Source organism: Monopterus albus, unplaced genomic scaffold, assembly GCF_001952655.1.
Source record: "Monopterus albus unplaced genomic scaffold, M_albus_1.0 scaffold2.1, whole genome shotgun sequence".
Taxonomy (NCBI): Eukaryota; Metazoa; Chordata; class Actinopteri; order Synbranchiformes; family Synbranchidae; genus Monopterus; species Monopterus albus.
The window spans coordinates 4,467,939-4,486,580 of NW_018127882.1; the positions used below are offsets into that span (position 1 = coordinate 4,467,939).

The 18,642-nt window shown below is 39.5% G+C and overlaps 2 protein-coding genes across 9 annotated transcripts; one reads left to right on the plus strand and one right to left on the minus strand.

Annotated features, from left to right (window-relative positions):
- Window positions 1–750: 750 nt before the first annotated feature.
- On the plus strand, window positions 751–5,920 carry zbtb33 (zinc finger and BTB domain containing 33). 2 transcript variants are annotated; one of them, XM_020595867.1, is made up of 2 exons: window positions 751–1,185; window positions 2,311–5,920. In XM_020595867.1, exon 2 carries the CDS (start codon window positions 2,313–2,315, stop codon window positions 4,194–4,196), a length of 1,884 nt encoding a protein of 627 aa, XP_020451523.1. In that variant the 5' UTR covers window positions 751–1,185; window positions 2,311–2,312; the 3' UTR covers window positions 4,197–5,920. The 2 variants fall into 2 exon arrangements, with proteins under 2 accessions (XP_020451523.1, XP_020451517.1); XM_020595861.1 differs by lacking the exon at window positions 751–1,185 and adding an exon at window positions 1,199–1,488.
- A 1,129-nt stretch (window positions 5,921–7,049) lies between these two features.
- On the minus strand, window positions 7,050–18,642 carry tmem255a (transmembrane protein 255A). 7 transcript variants are annotated; one of them, XM_020593414.1, is made up of 11 exons: window positions 18,489–18,642; window positions 17,489–17,585; window positions 14,589–14,731; window positions 13,912–13,974; window positions 11,700–11,789; window positions 10,599–10,664; window positions 10,336–10,424; window positions 10,083–10,154; window positions 9,542–9,710; window positions 9,241–9,387; window positions 7,050–8,313 (listed from the first exon to the last, which is right to left on the minus strand). In XM_020593414.1, exons 2-11 carry the CDS (start codon window positions 17,544–17,546, stop codon window positions 8,170–8,172), a joined length of 1,041 nt encoding a protein of 346 aa, XP_020449070.1. In that variant the 5' UTR covers window positions 17,547–17,585; window positions 18,489–18,642; the 3' UTR covers window positions 7,050–8,169. The 7 variants fall into 7 exon arrangements, with proteins under 7 accessions (XP_020449070.1, XP_020449079.1, XP_020449049.1 ...); XM_020593423.1 differs by having other exon boundaries at window positions 7,051–8,316; window positions 9,542–9,704; XM_020593393.1 differs by having other exon boundaries at window positions 7,051–8,316.

Below are 18,642 nucleotides of genomic sequence, written 5' to 3' on the forward strand. Positions count from 1 at the left end.
TAAGCAAAGCAAAACAAAACAGAACAAAACACAGCAAAGCATAAACAAAGCAAAGCAGCAGTGGCTATCACCCCTGCAACAAGTAAAGCCACTGTTAAGGAATAGTATAAAAATGATCAAAACAATTAAAACCAACAATGCTGCAGGTTACCTTGGCTGCACGTCACCCTAGCACAGCATGTGCAATGGACGCCAACTTCTACTGGATCACGCTCGCATCAATTATCGCTCCTGGAGAGCATGCGGCAAACAGTCTTAAAGGAGAAGCGGCAAACAGTCTTAAAGGAGACGCGGGACACAGACCAATGGCGGGAGATTCACTTCTAACCGGTTACGGCAGCGACCAGCACAGAAATTGCTTATCGCAACAGTGTCTCCCCAGGTGTATATATATATATATATATATATATACACATACATACATGTATACAGGTCTCTATTTATAAGCACTTTACTCTTATTTATTTATTTTATCCATTTCTTAATGCACATTCCCTTGCACGTACACATTGAGAGCCGCTGTACCATTGTCAAATTCCTCGTGTGTCCACACCTGGCCATTGAAGCTGATTCTGATTCTAATATAGTGTATCATGTCGGCAGTGGACATCCTACGTTTTGGGTTTTTTTTAAGACTATTTTATTCCTCTGTTATTCTCTGAACTATATTGTATAATCGTTGGTGTTTTATTAACTCTTGTATTTTCTCATTTATTACCCGTTCTTATTTATAACTGTAAAGTTCAATCGACTTGAAATATGGTTTGGGTTGTTACACAATAAGTCTGCAAAGTGTGTTTTTGTAACAACAAAGACGTTCACCAAAACAGCTCAGTAAACGTAGATGTCTATCGTCACTATTAAAATGAAAAGAATTGAGGACTCGGTGAACAAGCAAGTAGAAAAGAAACTCGTATTGGAGTATTCCTCCAGGGCGCTGAACACAACCGCTATTTGCCTCATCTGCAGACTGCTAAACACGTGGTAGGCTGTATAAGGCAAAGGTAGAGAGGTAGAGAAGAAGGTCGAGTCCGCTAGGCTCTATGCTGGCTTTTGGTAGCGTCACACCGACCAGAATCGGAGAATCTGAATCCGAGCAGATAAAACATTTTATTTACTGTGCGCTGAGATGGTACACTTTTATTTTGAAGGCGAACCGGTAGTTATCTCAATGCCAAACCCGGCGTAAGTAAACAATTTTCATTTGAAATAACATTTGCTCGAACGATCGACAATAACATTGACATTTTTAGGCAAGCATGATGTCCGCCTGTTAGAATTAACATGTCTCGCAGTGCTCTAGTTTGGGTTTTGTAAATTTTACCCCACACCACGGCGACTCCTTGTGGTTGATCAATCAGACTGTAGTTAGTGGTGAACAGCGGGGAAGCTGTCTGTTGTTAGCCATTGTTTGTAGCCATATAAGTTATTACTATCTATGTTAACGACCCCGTTTCGTAGTCTTGACAGGAAACATCAAGTTAGCAGGTAAAAACAATTCATTTTATGTGTGGGTTTGAAAAGGAGCAGACTTTTAGAGTAGTACTTTATTACTGCGGTCTTTTATGTTGGCAACAATTTTAGCATGTTAACAAGATGCTAGTGGGCCGCGCTGTCCCCCTTTCGTTAGAGAGGGACGGGCGGAAACCGTTAGTATTACCTTTGTTAGCTAACTTAGCTAACAGCGACGTTAAAACGCACCAGTAACGACAACAATAGATTTATCAAAGTAGTTTACCTCACTCTAAAGTTACGTAGCTGCAGTTCCCCAGTTCTAAAATGTCATGCAAGGATAAAGTGCCAGATGTTTACTGTAACTTTGCAAACTAACACGCAAGTTAGCTAACGTCAGCTAAGGTGCCGTTGTTGTTTTTGTCTTTCTATATATAGTACAATCAATAATATTCACATTCATACCATCACTGTTCCTGTATGTATCAGACAATCAACAATGCAAAATGTAAATCGTTAGCACCTCCGGTAATGATGAATAAAGGAGCTAAATTCTTTGGTGAAATCAACTTAAGGTGGTACAATCAATAATGTCTTGTAATAAACCGGTTTCACGAAGTCTACAGTGTTCGGTTTTTGTTGAAACTTTGTTTCGACTTTATTGTCATGTTGGAGAGTGTAGTTTTTGGTGCTGTTAAAGTGCTTTTTGTTATACTAAGTGATTTCTAATATTTTATTCACCTCATTTATACAAAGTGTGGGTGGACTAAGTACTGGAAATTAGAGCTAGACCAATAAATTAATTGGGTAAATATTTGCTGATTGCATATTTCATTTTTTTTCTCTCTCCTTCTACAGACATGCCAAGTCTAAAGCTGATATCTGCAACTGATACACAATATTCAGCAGCTGTACTGAAGTCAATGAATGAGCAGAGAAATCATGGATTATTTTGTGATGTCACCATCATTATACAGGACAAGAAATTCAGAGCTCACAAAACAATCCTCTCTGCTTCGAGTACATATTTCCACCAGCTTTTCAGTGTAGCCGGACAAGTGATCGAGTTGAATTTCATCAGAGCAGAAATCTTTGAAGAGATTCTCAATTACATTTATAGCTCCAAGATTGTTCGTGTCCGCTCCGATGTGCTTGAGGAGCTCATAAATGCTGGGCAAATACTGGGAGTCAAGTTCATTGCTAACTTGGGGTCACCTTTATCACACGTTAAGGGTCTGCCTGGTTTGTCTAAAGAGATGGAAAACAAAAGTGACCCATCAACAGAGATGATGCCGATCATCACAGAGTCCTTCTCTATATCTGCAGAGGAATTCAATCAGACAAGCGGGCCTGCAGGTAATGACGAGGATTCGGACAGTGATGTTATGTTTGTTTCGCAAACATATGCTCAAACCAGAACATCTACTCAGAAAGCCAACTCTGATGAGATCATTGACTTGGATACAGCTGATTCAGAAAATGTAGACTCAAAACAAAGTGCAGAATCAAATAATTCATTTGAAAAACACAAAGAAAGAGCCACAGACCCTTTGAGGAAACATTCCACCAAGCCTCCCAATGTTAGTATTCGTAATCCCAATTTACCAGACAGCAGGCCTCTGCGCAGTCCAGACTCCAGCTCCAATAACTCATCTTCTCCTGCCAGAGTTTCCTCAGGAAGTGCTCCCACAACACCAGCCAGGTCAGGCACCTTCACCCCTGAGCCCTCGAGTGCCTCTCAGCCTTCTGAAAACAGTGATATAATGGGAATCCACAAGAAGCAAGTCTCTTCTTCATCCCAGCAAGGGGATTCCAAAATAAGGCTCTTAGATGTTTCTGAAAGCTCAGCTAATCAGGCTAACATTTCCAAATCAGCTGTAGCTGCAAAAAAGACCGTGACACTCAATACAGCTACAGAGATTGCTTCAATTTCTTCAGGCTGTAAAGTGTATGCAAATATTGGAGAAAATACCTATGACATTGTCCCACTGAAGGAAGATCCAGGTGAAGGAGGCTCTAAAGCCAATAAAGGGAAAAGATCATTAATGGCGACACCTTTGAAACCCTTTGATAAAGTACCAGTGTCACTGAAGAGCAACCCAAACAAGAAGAGGAGCAAAACTGAGCTTGAGGATCACTACGAGCTGGTCATGGATGGAAAGACTTTCTACGTCTGCATAGTCTGCAAGCGCCCCTACGTGTGCCTGACCAGTCTTCGCCGTCACTTCAACACCCACTCATGGGAAAAGAAGTACCCGTGTCGTTACTGTAACAAAGTCTTTGCTCTGGCTGAGTACCGAACTAAACATGAAATCCACCACACAGGAGAGAGGCGGTACCAGTGCTTGTTGTGCAATGAAATGTTCATGAACTACCAGTTACTCTCCACCCACTGCAAGCAAGCCCACAACCAGGATCCCAGCGGGAGGAAAGAGAAAGATGATGCTGACAACAACTTGTATCGGCTGCTGCCATGTAAAACAGTGCAGATGAAGTCGTACTCGTGGACTACTGATGGGCCAGGGGTCCCTGTCATCTCCGAGGATGGAAGTGTACATCATATAACAACTGCTGGCGAAGATGTCCACTCTTCCACCCAGAGCAGGATGTTGAACTGGGATGACATCTTCATTGAGCCTGATGCTCACATGCCCCCAGATGTGCATGCTGGACCGGGATCAACCATGAACACTCCACCACAGGGAGTCACAGAGTTTGACTTTGTTATACCAGAGACCTATTGAGTAACACTCATTATTCTTACCTGTGCCTTTTAGGTGCCCCACCCTTTTCCCCTCTTTGGTCCCATGCCAACAACATTCTTCTGTAATTCTGAGTAGTGTCAGCTCAAGGCACGGTCATATTAGCCTTTGTTTAGTACAATATTACCCCACAAGCACCATTAAACAGATCCCCACAGTTGAAGTTGGTCAGAGGTGAAATCTAAACTGAGTCCACCAGAGCCAGTGGGAGATTGCACCAAAACAGGAAACGGATCCTTGAATTTGTCAGTTGTGCTGACTACAACTGAAGTGATAGACAGTTGAGGTCATTGCAGGATGGAAATGTAATGCGACCGTGCCTGTACTCTCATTACATTGCATTTGTCATAGCCTTGATCTTTTGTATCACTGGAATGAATGGTAATCAGTACTCACAGAAGGGTTCACATGCGGTAAAATAATTCATATGAATATAAAAATTCCATATATGGATCAAACTAATCTTGGGAAATAAGGGAAGGTTAAAACATAATATTAAAAATGCAAAAAATATTTATATATTATGGCACGTTACAGCTTTTGCAGACTCAAACTAATGTTCATGCGTATGTTCCCTTTGGTCTTTCACTTTAGATTCTATATCAGCTGACTATTTCAGCTAAAGCATCTTAAGCCCAAAGCACTGAAATGAGACCTGTTGTTCTCACTTTTCCTTCAGCAGTTTACTGAACATGTCACTTAAATCGGTTAAAGACATTGAGCGTCTCTCTGAGCCCCGTTTCATAAAATGGAAATGGGGATTGCTATTAAACAGCGTGAAACCTGAGCTGATGGGTTTTGTGTGTGATCAGGTGACATTGTTTTTCTTTGGTCAGAGCACATTAATGCATTTATTTGTATAAAATGCCCCACATTGACATAAAACAAGGTTGGTCAAATTTTAAACCAATCACCTGATGAACTTGTGAATTGTCACTAGTTTTGAGGATAAGGTGACAATTTTCAACATTGTGGGACTGTGATCATTCTTGATTCCTGTATGAAATCAGTTTAAAGCTAATTCTCTATAAGAGAATGTTAATTATGTCATGAAATATATTTTCTAATTGTGTTATTGTTGGTGATCCCACATCTGGGTATTGTGGCAGGGAACATATTCAATGCTTATTTCATTTTTCAGTGCTTGGGAAAAACAAATATGGCTTATTTTGTCCATTAAGCACCTTCTGATTTATTCTTATGCACTTGTATTTTTATTTGCTATGATTGCCATGTTATTTTTTTATACAAATGTTATTTTAAAGCCAAAATCCACCAGCTATAGGATAGACTATAGATTTTACGTACAAATGTGATAGGCTTGACACAAACTGAGGATTATTTCATGCTATACAGATAGCACTTAGCACTGAGTCATGCTGAAGACTTTTCTGTGTAATATAAAAATTTTTTATTTTTACTGTGTATCCATTGTGTCAGATGGTAGTAATTGGTCAGTCTGAGTAAACAAGTAGGGCTAACATGGGAATCTAACTTTATATCATGTCATTCAGTAAAATCAGCCTGGTTTCGTTCTTTAATAAACAGATTAACGTTGGTGTGTGATTTACAGTATATATTTATTAAAGCTACCTTTTTACTGTATGTGTTTATTAGGTTTATAGCAGACAAAATGGAATAGTTACAGTAAATACTGTTCATTTTCTGTCAATTAGCAAAAAAGGTTGTCTGGTAAATAAATTATTCTTTTTCTATTTGAGCTGGATTGTTTTGCACTACTCGACTGCACATCTATTTTATTTTCGGTGTTGTACTTTCCCAAAATTTGGTCAGTGATTTTATTTGCGATCACTTATACATTGCATTATACAGAGGTGTTTGTTATTTAGCCTAGCATCATTGATATATTGAATGAATGGATACATTAATTTTACCTAGATGTACCTAATAATCTGGCAAATGATACAAAATTCTGTTGGTAGAACTGTAGAAGATACTGGAATAATTGAACTCATTAATTTGATGGCACAAAATGTACAGACAGGTGACAAATTAATAGAAAAAAAACCCCGAACAAACGAGTGGTCTCTTTGGAGATGACAATCTTTCCATCCATTGGGCACAAGGTGTCGCTGAATGGATGAGTATGAAAGTGACGTAAAGCATATGCTATGGCTTTTACAGTCACCAGATCTCAACCCAGTTGAACACCTATGGGAGATTTTGGGAATAACGTGTTAGACAGTGTCTCCACCACCATCATCAAAGTGCCAACTGAGGAGATATGTTCTTTTTTTAAAGAACGGCGTCCATTCCTCCAATAGGAGTTCAGAGACTTGAAAAGTCAATGCCAAGGTGCGCTGAAGCTGTTCTGGTGGCACGTGGTGGCCCAACACCTTATTAAGACACTTCCTTTCATTTGCCACCTGTCTCAACATTGAGAGAAATAGGTGAACTTTCCCATTTATCACAGTATGGTATGGACATAATGCATAATGTTGATTTGACCCTGACAACTCCACACTAGGACTCTAAGACTGTAATAAGGCACGGCAGAGCTCTGGGGTAAATGATTAAAAAAAAAAAAAAGTGAAATTGCTTATATACTTTGTTATATCCTGACAGGGGACATGAACATGTGCGCCAAGTTTCATAGCAATCCACCAAAACAGATGCTGAGACATGTCACCAAAAACCAAAAATGTGAACCTCATGGTGGTGCTAGAGGAGAAGTCAAGAGGATTACCGAGGTCAGTAGGTTTCATCCTCCTCTGGCATCTACTGAAGTCATACTTGCACTGTACAATATTTCATGGCAATCCCTCCAACAGTTGCTGAGATATTCCAGCCTGAACTGAAGTGGAGAAAGCAACACACAATGTGAAATACACAAAACAATTTTTAATGGCAAGACAAAAAAAGGAACTGACACTTTTACCAGCCTCTGAAAATGTGTCTGAACTATAAAAAGCAGTTATTAAAGCTCACAGAGGGAAGTAAACTTAGTCTTTTGCCAACAGTTCTTGTTCTTTGTCCTTCCATGATCTCCCATTTCATGTCAGTGAATCCAGCACTGACTGTTCACACTCAAGTCTTATTAATTAGTCCTAACAAAGACAACACATTTCAGCTCATACATGTGACATTACTACTACATACACACAGAGACACACACGTTAGCTCACTGCTTCGCAATAGTGTTCAGAGTATAATTATTAACTGTACTTCCTCAACAACCACTTTAGGTAGAATAGCTTATTTCTTTATTAAGACTGCTCTACAAAGTTCACCACACATTGATCAGGATATTCTTGAACATGAACTGAAGGGGTGATAAACAGATACCACAACCAGTTTGTATACCTTAGGCCTAACTGTGCTAAAAGAGCATCTGTATATCATACTGCTCTACATACATAACGGGCACGTAAAACCTCCATTACTAATAACTTTGATAATGTACACTGACACGATTAATGACTGCACGGGCCTGTAACTCTACAGGTTTTAATTTTCTAGCTGATTCAGATTTGGGAAAGACACCAAAGCGTTCAGCTAACTGTATTAATCTCACACAAGGCTTGTTTCACAGTGAGGATGTTGTCATCTGTGCCACTCACAGCAGGAAGCATTTACAATATGTACTAAAGACGGGTGAACATAAAGCACAAGCTGTACAGTCTGTCCAGGTGACAGAGTGCTGCAGTGCTGGAAGTCTATTTGCATTAAGGCAGACAGATGTGTAAACAGTCCTAGATGTGCATGTGTGCACACACACCGAGCAGGCCAGAGTGCAAGTGGTGCCTTGAGAGACATCACTCCCTTGTGTTGGGCTGAACTCAAGGTGTGGCCATCCTCCTGCTCCTCCCCACTTCCTTCAGTACAGTTCTGAATGATTGTGAGGAAAAGCCCAGAGGCACTGTGCATTCAAAACACTCACTCAGCATTTAACAACACCTGGTCACATTTCAGGTGTTCTTTGTTCGAATCCATCTTATGGGCTGTACGGCGGGGGCTTCTCGTCAGGATGGTTGTGGGGAGGGGAATAACGTGGAGGGATCATAGTGGGCCACAGATGGCTGGCTCCGGACTGGGAATCATCTGAGATGCCTGAGGAGTCAGGGAACATGAAGGAGCCCTGCTAAAAAAGCAAAACACATGTTAGAATGACGTTTAAGAGTTTGGCTTCAGAGTAACCGCTTGCTGCTACTAAATATTCAAACAAGGGCAACTAGTTGCAGAGCAAAATGTAACGTTGCCATTTTGTGGAATTCGAATTTAACATTGTTCATCATCTGTTGGACAAATGAAATGAGAAATAATTGAGTTTTTAGATCTTTTGATGTCCTAGCCCACCTGAACAAGCTCGTTTACTTTGGATTCACATGCAGTACAGTATCATTTTTAGGCACCATCAGGGAAGTAAGTGTCTGATGGGTCCCAAATACATAAAGACACCGAGACAGCTCAAAAAAATCTACAAGGCCAGTTCCCCAAGATGCTTTAAATAACCCACCTGGCAAGGACCTTGAAAACCAGAGTGCAAGTATACAGAGAGGAAGTGGGGCAGCTTTGAAGACAAACTGCTAAATAATGTATCAAATATTAATTAGATTTATATATTTTTCTGTTCACTGCACTCTGTAAGAAGTTAAAGGATAAATAAAAACTATTCATGGTATTATTTTTGAAAGAATACACACTATCTTTTGCACAGTACTGTTGCCTTGAGATTTTAGAAGAGGTCTTTATAGACTCTTAGTTTCATACCTTTCCTGCACAAGCTCTTGTTTACTTTGAATTCAGGCATTTTTTTAAGTCTATGTGGACAAACGTGTTTTTGTATATATGTGAGTGTCTTTGTGAACATATACACTATCTTTTATAATTGTATTTTTATGTGCAAACAAGATAAAAACACAAAGCGCATTAATACATATACATACAAAACAATTTCTAAAACAAAAAGAAACTGCACAATTTAAAACAATTTTAAAATGTAGGTATGGTAAAATATAATGGATGGCTAGATGTGCAGCAGTGCGGGTTTAATGTGGCTCTGTACCTGCAGGTCGTAGGCACTGTAAGGCGGCAGGCAGGGGGTGGTGTTGTAATACGAGGTGAGGGGAGTGGAGGTTGGAGGACGCTCTGACGGCGCTGGAGCTGTGACGGCCTCTGGTTCAGATGTACTCTCTGAGGCAGGAGAAGGAATCTGACAAAAGTAGTCATATTTAGTATGTGTCGATCTACAAACACCTGAGGATTACCAAATATGTACACAGAGCTGTGTGAATCCAGTTTTCATCAGCCAAAACTGATTAATGTAAACATACAGTATATATCGCGTATTGTTCACTTAGACATACCATGTCTTTAAAGCCTCCCAGCACAGCAGCAGTGATGATGCCCAGGAAGAGTGCCACAATGTTGAGGATGGTAGCAGACCACAGGAGGTGATAGAGGTGAACCACGTCCTGGCAGCTCCTCACATCTGTGTATTCATGGTAACCTCCAATCACTTCAACACGGCTAGCCCAGTGGGTGGGGCAGAGAACAGTCAAGCCACAAAAGTCACTGACTGTGTTTTTAACAATACACCTACATCAACCACAGCAACAGGCTCTGAGTTTTTCTATTCAGGACACAGCAACAGACAAACATATGTTTGTTAAGGTTCAGATCTGAGAGGAGAAACCACTGACAAGATGCTGCTAGAGGGCTGGAAAACAGATGAGGACAAATGAGGATGAATGTTGCAGAAAAAAACGGTGCCCTGAAAACACATTTCTATGGTGCACATTACATCAAAAACTCTACATTATTACTTCAGTTTGAACATCACTTGTCAGAAAAAAAGAGGTGATCAAAAATGGCTATTATGGGTCTGTAAAAAAAAAAAGGACCTACTTCCAAATCATGGATGATTTCCTAAACTTTTTCAAAACATCTTTATTCTGAAGTCCCATAAGAGGATGTTCTCTGAAACAAAGGTTAAAAGAAAAGAAACATTCTTGTGCTAATACAATCAACACTGTAATGCAAAAACATCTCCCACAAACATGGCACAGCGGTACACATAAAGAATCCAAGCAAATCCAAGCAACACAGAAAAGCAAATAGAAGGCGTTTTGTCTAATGCTCAACCGCTCGGCGTACTCACTTCCCGCAGTGGTACAGTTCGCAGCAGAAACAGGTGTTGCTCTTCACACGCAGGTTACAGGATGTGCGCGATGACGTCTGACAGGGCACCTGAAGGTTACAAACTATTTTATATTCCCTTTACTTTGAGTAAACTGCTGGCAAAGTACAACATCCTGGCTAAACAACTAACACAGACACAGAGTACAGGTCTAAAGTTTACTGTACAGCGAGGAGGAATTGATCTTACTTCTGTGAACTTCAAGAGAAAGGAGTGATTCTTACATCACGGTCGGATGCTGTCTCACTGGAGTGATACTCACAACGACCAGCATACAGTGGCCTGAGGTCCTGCAGTACAATACACAACATTTTTATATATTTCTGCATAATTCATCGGGACTTCCACTCATTAAAACACACAAAACTAGCAGAAACAAACAAAAGATAAACATATTGCATTTTCAATTCAATCTGCATGATTAATGGCTTCAGTGATAAATATGATCACAGGAATGAAATTAAGACTCAACAGAAAGCTAGTTACTAACTAGGAACAACTACTCCTCTGTTCCCAGAACACTGGGGGCCTCAAAAAAAAAAGTCACTGACACATCATTGTGTCAATTAGTTAGTTAATTAGTTAGAATAATTATGCCTGTTTGGTAATAGTTTTTGTTAACCCACAAAAAAACAACACTTTTCTGCTGGGGGGATGGTTACAAATTTGGTTTCTGGTGTTGTGGGTAAAATATAAAGAGGCTGATCTGTATCTGTATCTGACATGTACCTAAAAGCATCTGGACACAATGCACAGAGTGAGAAAATATGGGGTAAAATGGTTTTCCAGAGCTCTAATTCTTTTCTACTGTAAAAGCTCGACAACAAGAGTTCTTAAACTTCCATTTCTTTCAAAAAATAAAGTTTGTAAATATACTATCTATATTTCCTTGTTCTTGTGCATGGCACTTTCTTTTTCCCACTCTGAACTGTCCTCATCACCTTCTTACGTACTTGATCATGTTTTCTCTCTTTTAGAAACAAGACATCCAACCAAATGTTGGTGTTGATCTTTTACTCTCAGCCATAACTTAATTTAGTATAGTAGTTTTAAGAGCGCTTTAGCAGTTATTTATGGTTTTATGTACCCTCCCTTTCTCACTAAATATATCTGTTTCACTGAGAAGGGTGTGGCTGCTTCTACAGCTGATCATATGTGATCCATGCCCTTGCAGAGGGGTATGCATTTTAATATATGTGTAGTATAGACTAGTGTATCTTAAGCTCTAATGGGGATGGTACGGATGAATGTTTGTTATAAGTGAGGGCATTAGTGTTATCCATATTCATAATTTGTTTAATTAAATAACTACATGTTTAACTCACAATGTGCCTTGCAGCAAAAACTCCATCGACAATAGCACAGCAGAAGGCAGCCACCACCCCGAAAGTGATGAAGACAATAGATGCCACTAGCTGTGAAAGAAAGCAGAATAGTGTTAGCCTTAGATCAGAATTTGTTTTACAGAAGACTGGAGACTAAATTTAAACAACCACTATTTTGATTTTTATTGCTTCCTGTCACCACCGTTGCATCAGGTTTACATTTGTGACACTAATGTGCATCATCCTGCCCAAGTTCTTCTGTTTGAGCATGAATCCTCTGAATGGGATGTGGGTGGAGGAAGCGGCTAGCTGCACTGGAACCCATTATTCCCCCCTCATTCCCCGCCTCTTGTACTTCACCCCCATTTGCCTAACTCTCCTGCTTTCAATGAAGGGCAGCATGTATTCAATTACACAGCTTGCAGCAGGGATGCAGTGCAACTGAGGCAACAGCAAGAGGTAACAGGGTTTTATGACACGGCAAGATCAGTTTTAAATGCAGATGGAAACATCCAGACCAAGGGACTTTCGACAGTTCATGTTTCAGATTTGACCAACATGTTGAATGTTAGTTGGGCTGGTTTCTTTTAAAAGCTCTTTATTTTTTTTCCTCAACCGGTTTCCTACTCTGAACGATGTGGTCCTCCATCAATGCACCATTTCCCACAAAGCTAAGAACAGTTTCAGTTATTTTCATTAAAACATCTCTGTATGTGTGCTTTGTTTGTCCTCTTCTTGCTGCTTTGAAGTGGACAAAAACTTAATTTCACATTAATGAGTCAATTCCATGCACAAAGCACAAAGATTTGAATTAAATCTGCTTGTTTAAGGTGTAAACTGTCAGTCAAATCTAACCAAGCCACAGCCACACAGTCCTAACGAAGCAGACTGTTTGAGGTTTTGAGCATTAAACCAGAAATTAAAATGCATATTTTGAAATACACTCACCGGCCAGTGTTCCTAATATTCTGACCCTCTCATGTATGTAGCTGGGGAGGACAAAGATATAGAGACACCTCTAAATATAATGTAGTCCAGTACAACACCGCCTTTAACTATAGCCTCAATAATAAACATATAATTGAATTTATACATTTATGACAATTGCGCCAAAAACCGGAACATTTTGAGCTTCAAAAACACAAACGTTAAGGTGGAAGTGTTGCATTGACGTGCATACAGTTGTATAAGTATATTAAAGTGGCCGGTGAGTGTACTTGTGTAAAAACCAAGTTTTCAGGGGCCTTATACATCAAACATGTTTTTAGAAGATAATTCATGACCACCACTGATTTCATAGGGAATTTAAAAAAAAAAAGATTTCTGCTAATAGTTTTATAGTTTGAGTCAAATACACTTCCTATCAATTATGATTGTTACTTTCACCCACTTACAAGTATAATACTTATTATATTTGTAGTAATATTTCTTACCTTACTTCAAATTTGTGATGAAAATGTGTGAAGATTTGTGATTTGTACTGATTATTTACTCAGTAAATCCACTGAAATGCCAGAAAATAGTAAAAATGACCTTCAGTTTCTCAGATTGCTTTGCTCTGTCATCTTCAAATTCTGTTATTAATCATTTCAGCTATACTAAAAATGTATAAAACCAGTGCAATGTTAAATATGAAAAAATGTGTCTGTAGTACCCCAGATCACAAAAAATACCAACTCCTTTACTGTGTAATACAGTTTCATGGGAAACAACAAATCCGAGGTATTGTGGTGTATGTGCCTTAGCTTAGTCACTTCTGTCACACATACACCGACTCCAGATATCTGAACTCTGGTGCCTTATGGGAAACGGTGTCACGGTACAAACTCGTTCTTCATTTCAGCTCTGACAGACCCTGCACGGCACCTCCCCACCTGCTCCTATCATCTGTAGCTTCCTTCTGCACATTCCTGTGTGGATGTCTGTCCTCTCTACTTACACCCTGCTTCTATTTCTGGCTGCATCGTGCCTGAAGCCCAAGAAACGTACTCTGATGAACAACATAAACCTCATCAGGCCCAGTGGGACTCATAGTCTGGGTTGGGACTTGCTGCCCATTTTGTCAAATTAACAACCTAATCATGCTGTAGGTTGTTGAAAGGTAAATGGGACTGATACACAGTTTAATGACAGTGTTTTGTGAGTGTAAGACAAGGAGACAACAAACAATGAAAGTGATCTCAATGCACAGAGGTAATATAAATCCTCTTACCATCTGCCTTTTGTTCTCTATCAAATGAGCGCCAATAATTCCCAGAAAAGAGCCAAAGCCCAGCTGAAGGAGGAGAAAATTGCTGTTAGGGCCTTTATCTGATCTGACTATGAAGCACAGTGAGCTAAAGCAAGAACTAAGAGCTTCTGTCATAATTTAGGGAATCATTTCAGCGTGATTACAATATTATCGATTAACTATTCACTTTTATAGCTAAGCTACATACATTGCAACATTCGTTTACTGTGATGAGGATTTTTGAGATCTTATGTTACACACTAATTCAATAAAATTTCTTTCTTCCATTTTATACTAACAAATTAAACTATTAATCTGATGAATCTGCAGTTAAAGCTTCAAGAAACATCTTTAGAAATGCAATTCACTGGCTACATTCCTAGTCCCTCTTTACACAAGACCAAAGGCTAAAAGCCAAGTACTGTGAAGAAAACTATTTTATAGGCTGAGATACTTTACATCACTCTGCCTCTAATGACAGTGATGCTGAATAATGAATGTGGCTAAAAATTCACCCCTCAGAGGCTTTCAGTAATTAGGTTCCTCAGAGTCCAAGAACGGGAAGAGCTCAGCAAGACACACACACTTTAGATATTATGATGTCTGACAGGGAACAGGCCTGCTGCTGCTATTACATGCAGGTGTGAACGCACACTTACAATCACCCCTGGGTAGTAACCACCCACTGTGATGTTTTGCGTCCTGGTAGTTGCTGCCAGGCCAAAGATGAGAATGAGAACCGACACAATGAGTAGCATCACTGTCACTATTATGGATTTCTTCTTCCTCCTCTTAAAGGAACCTACAAGGCAACAAATAAGTGAACATTACTCCCAGCATTATACTCTGACATAAGCGATATGGTGAAGTAAAATTAGAAGCAACTAGAATCCTCCACAGTCACTGATGTAATGTGAAGACGATGCAGGAGTCTCTGTCCCTCTGACAAGCAGTGGGCTTCTCAGTTGAACAAGGCATCAAAGCACATGTTGTTCTGAAACCGCTTCAAAAATACTGTATGTATCTTTGCAGTACGGGTTCACATTGTTTAGTAACAGTCAGGTTCCCATATGAACACAGACATGTTTTACTTGCTGTAATCATTCCTCCTGTCAAAAGATCCACAGTCCTCATGGTGTGCAACAATGTTATTCAAGAGCTACAGATTGTTTAATACAACATGACCTCTTTCTGTTACTATCCCTCCTCTACAGCTCATCCAGTGGCATATGACTAAAGCTAAACTAAAACTAAACTAAAACCTTGGAAGATACTGCCTGAATTGGTGTAATTCAGAGTTCTAAAACTTTATATGAACTTCTGAAAACAATACCTGCACAAAACTAGTAAGAAATTAGAAAGGTATCCAGTATGAGCACGATGAATGATTAGAGTAAGTAAAAACATCTGACTATTGTTTTAAGACAGATATTTTAGTTAAGTGGGAAAACTTCACATGCTTTGGATGTGCTAGTGATTCTACACTTGGTAGACATTTCTAATAAAATAAAAAACATTCATTTTTTAACGTCAATGCACATATTTAGCAGCAATGAACTTATTAAATTTAGTCTACATTAAAGAGCCTGTTTTAGTGATTTGTGAATAATTGTGAAGAGGGTACAGCCTGTACTGACATTAAATGAGCTGAGTTCAATTATTAGGACCTTTCAACAGGACAGACATAAAATCCTAATCATAAAAACATCCTATTATACACATAAGAATATACAAAATATAAAAGAGGCACTTGGATTGCCTCATCTTGTCCTGCAACAATTTTCCGGGAGAAGTGGTGCGTTATCTGACAGAAATGCAAGGGTACCAATATTTTTGGCCATGACTGTATGCTCACAGCACATCAAGACTGCAACTAGAAGTTTTAAAAAAGCTGTTTTACTTCATTAATATGTAAATTCATGCAGCAAGGCGCACCACTCCATATGAGGCACCTGTGTATGTTCCTGAGTTAAAGCTCAAAAACACCACTCCATGAGGCACAGGTGTATGTTCCTGAGTTAAAGCTCAAAAGATAAACCAAGTGAATCAGCTAATTAAGTAGTACTAGGAAATCTGTGTCCCCTCGTTAATATACAAATTTATGCAGAAAGGTGCTCCAAAATCTAATCATACAGGGTACTTGTGGTGTCAGTATGAAGGTTCTACTACAGTATCTGTCCTTCTCGTTCACAAGAATGTGTTTATGTAGTCACAGATGGCAGCGTGACAACAACAAGTAACATCCCACATACCATGAGCAGTGGTGGTGGGACATGAGCTAAAAACAATATACCAGAGGTTCAGCTTAAATATCATACGAGATTGCATTTTCACACATGCAATACTGTATATGATTGCCAATAACGATTTTAAGTTGAAGACTGTTGATAAATTAGGTTGTATCATTATTCCCTGGCTCTATCCTGTAAATGTTTTGCAGCATGGTTATATTTGCTTTTATGTGACTTCTGTTGAAAACATGATGAGGAGTCAAACAGTCAAGTATCGTTAGTTATTTGATTTACAGCATACAGTAGACCACTCATGCATTTGTGCATAACATTAGTCAGATTATTACAAAAGTAGTTCTTTGAAGATTACTCCATGTAATAGAGTTACTGTGGTCAGTGTGACATAACCACTTCAGTATGATTATGCCAACCAGAACCTCGCCAGTTCAATGCTGCTCTAAAAACAAGGTTTCTTCATGGTTCACCACCTTATATATAAAACTTAAAATATATCTGAATACCAGATGGAATGCAGTTCAGCACCTGTTCCACTGTCAGCCCCAAAGTGTAAAAGATAGTGAAAATCAGAAGAGGTGATGAAGCCTATACTTATATAAACTGTGCATGCATTTGCTGAAATTCTGATCATTTTGTCAGTAACTGTCATTAAACACAACCTGAACCTGGATGTAAAGATGGATGGATTAACCACATACATAACAACCAATTCCAAAAAATACACATAAGGGCATATATCTGGAACAAAAATAGCCTATGCAAACATTGTATTACTGCATAAAGCAAGCGATAAAGTATTTAGAGCTTTGTAAGTATGATTTCAGCCTTCTGATCCACAACAAAACTTAGTAGTTGAATGCAACAATGAACAACTTGCTACCATCTGAGAACAGCCTGTTCAAAATGTAAGGAATACGTTCACAAATTTCCCATCACATGAATGTTATTCTTTTAATTTTCCTGGTAGAAGTAGAGTATCCAGACAAAAATCTATGTCAGAGCCAGACATCCAGGCTGCTGTGGTTTGTCAACGCCGCACCTGCAGTGACGCGCTGCGGCCTGAACGGGAGGGGAAAAAAACACGGTCCGGTGATGCAACGAGTGTTTTTGTCTGCTTTTCTAAAGAAAATGCGGTTACTGCTTTTAGCAGACCACTCAATGGCAAAACTATTAGCCAGTGGGCGTGTGTTCAATTAAGAGAAGCTTTCTCCGTTCACTAAAAGCCCCGCGGTCTAGCAATACAAGCATATTCTAATATTCTAATTGATAAAACCTGCTGCAGACACACCGTTGACCTTGCACACACCTACCCATGTTTGTTTCAGACAGAGTCAGTGCGCTGGATTGTAGGCTCTGAGGAGGAGGCATGTTGGCTGCAGGATGTTCAACGTAGTCCTCCGGGTGACCCTTTTACAAATTAAAAAAAAAATCACGAGTCATTGTTATTCGCTAGATTTAGGAGCTACGCACATTTATGCATATTCGCGAGCTAACGCAGACGGTGCAACCCTCCGTTACCACTGACCCCGAGCCCTTCTCATTTACATCCCCGCGGCTGGTGAAACATCTCCTGAATGGTCCCAGTCCTCACGGTGTGTCGGTGTCCTACAGTGTGTCATTGTTGCTAGTGGTTGTATGTGCGCATGTCACACACGTACTCAAAAATAAAGTACCTTTAGACTACGTTACTTTTCTAATTTCAAAGCAGTGTAACCAGTCGGACGAAATTCCCCTCGGATACGCAAACGTTACACCGCCTTTCTTCGTTACTTTGCGCTACAACGAGTGTTTTTTTTATTTGTGTGTGTGTGTGTGTGTGTGTGTGTTTCCTTTACTCCTTAACTGACAGTTCAATTCCCTGTTTAAAACAGTAATGAACTTCTATCATCCTAAAAAAAAAAAAAAATCTTCCGCCATGTCTGAGATTATTAGCTAGTTAGCTAATGTCTTCAACAGTTAATATTCCAAGTTACAAGATGAGCGACGACAAACCTAAACAAATTTAAAAAAAGGGGGGGGCTGATATTTAACGTTAGTTCAAATAAAGACCAGAGTTTTAGTCTTGTACTGAATTTGTCACACATGCAAGTAAAGGGAAATACATTTCTTTAATGTCACCGAAATATAACTAATTTGAAGGGGTCATTAGCATCCATTAGCATCCATTGTCACCACCCAAGGATCTATTAGTGAGCCCAGCAGGGGTAAACTATTCAGGATTGTTCTACATCACATTGAGTCAAATAAGTCAGGTTTAATATGTTTTGTATAATAAATTGTATTCATTCTTCGTCACCTCTGTGTACTTACCTTGGTTGTATACTGTATATTTGGAGGTAATTGTCCTGTTGGCAGATCAGCGTGAGCATCGAGCGCCACCAACTGTTAGATATACTATGTTGCGTTCAGGGGCTGTCTGACACCCAGCTATCAGCAGTGACTCCTCAAGCAAAACGGCGCTGCC

Bases quoted from the DNA above. Each gene is read 5' to 3' on its own strand.
- tmem255a (XM_020593393.1), bottom strand. From the start codon at position 17,546: ATGCCTCCTCCTCAGAGCCTACAATCCAGCGCACTGACTCTGTCTGAA. The intron at 14,732-17,488 runs GTAGGTGTGTGC...GTTGCCTTGTAG, and splicing joins TCTGTCTGAAACAAACATGG to GTTCCTTTAAGAGGAGGAAG. The intron at 10,155-10,335 runs GTGAGTACGCCG...CCTTTGTTTCAG, and splicing joins GAACTGTACCACTGCGGGAA to AGAACATCCTCTTATGGGAC.
- zbtb33 (XM_020595867.1), top strand. From the start codon at position 2,313: ATGCCAAGTCTAAAGCTGATATCTGCAACTGATACACAATATTCAGCA.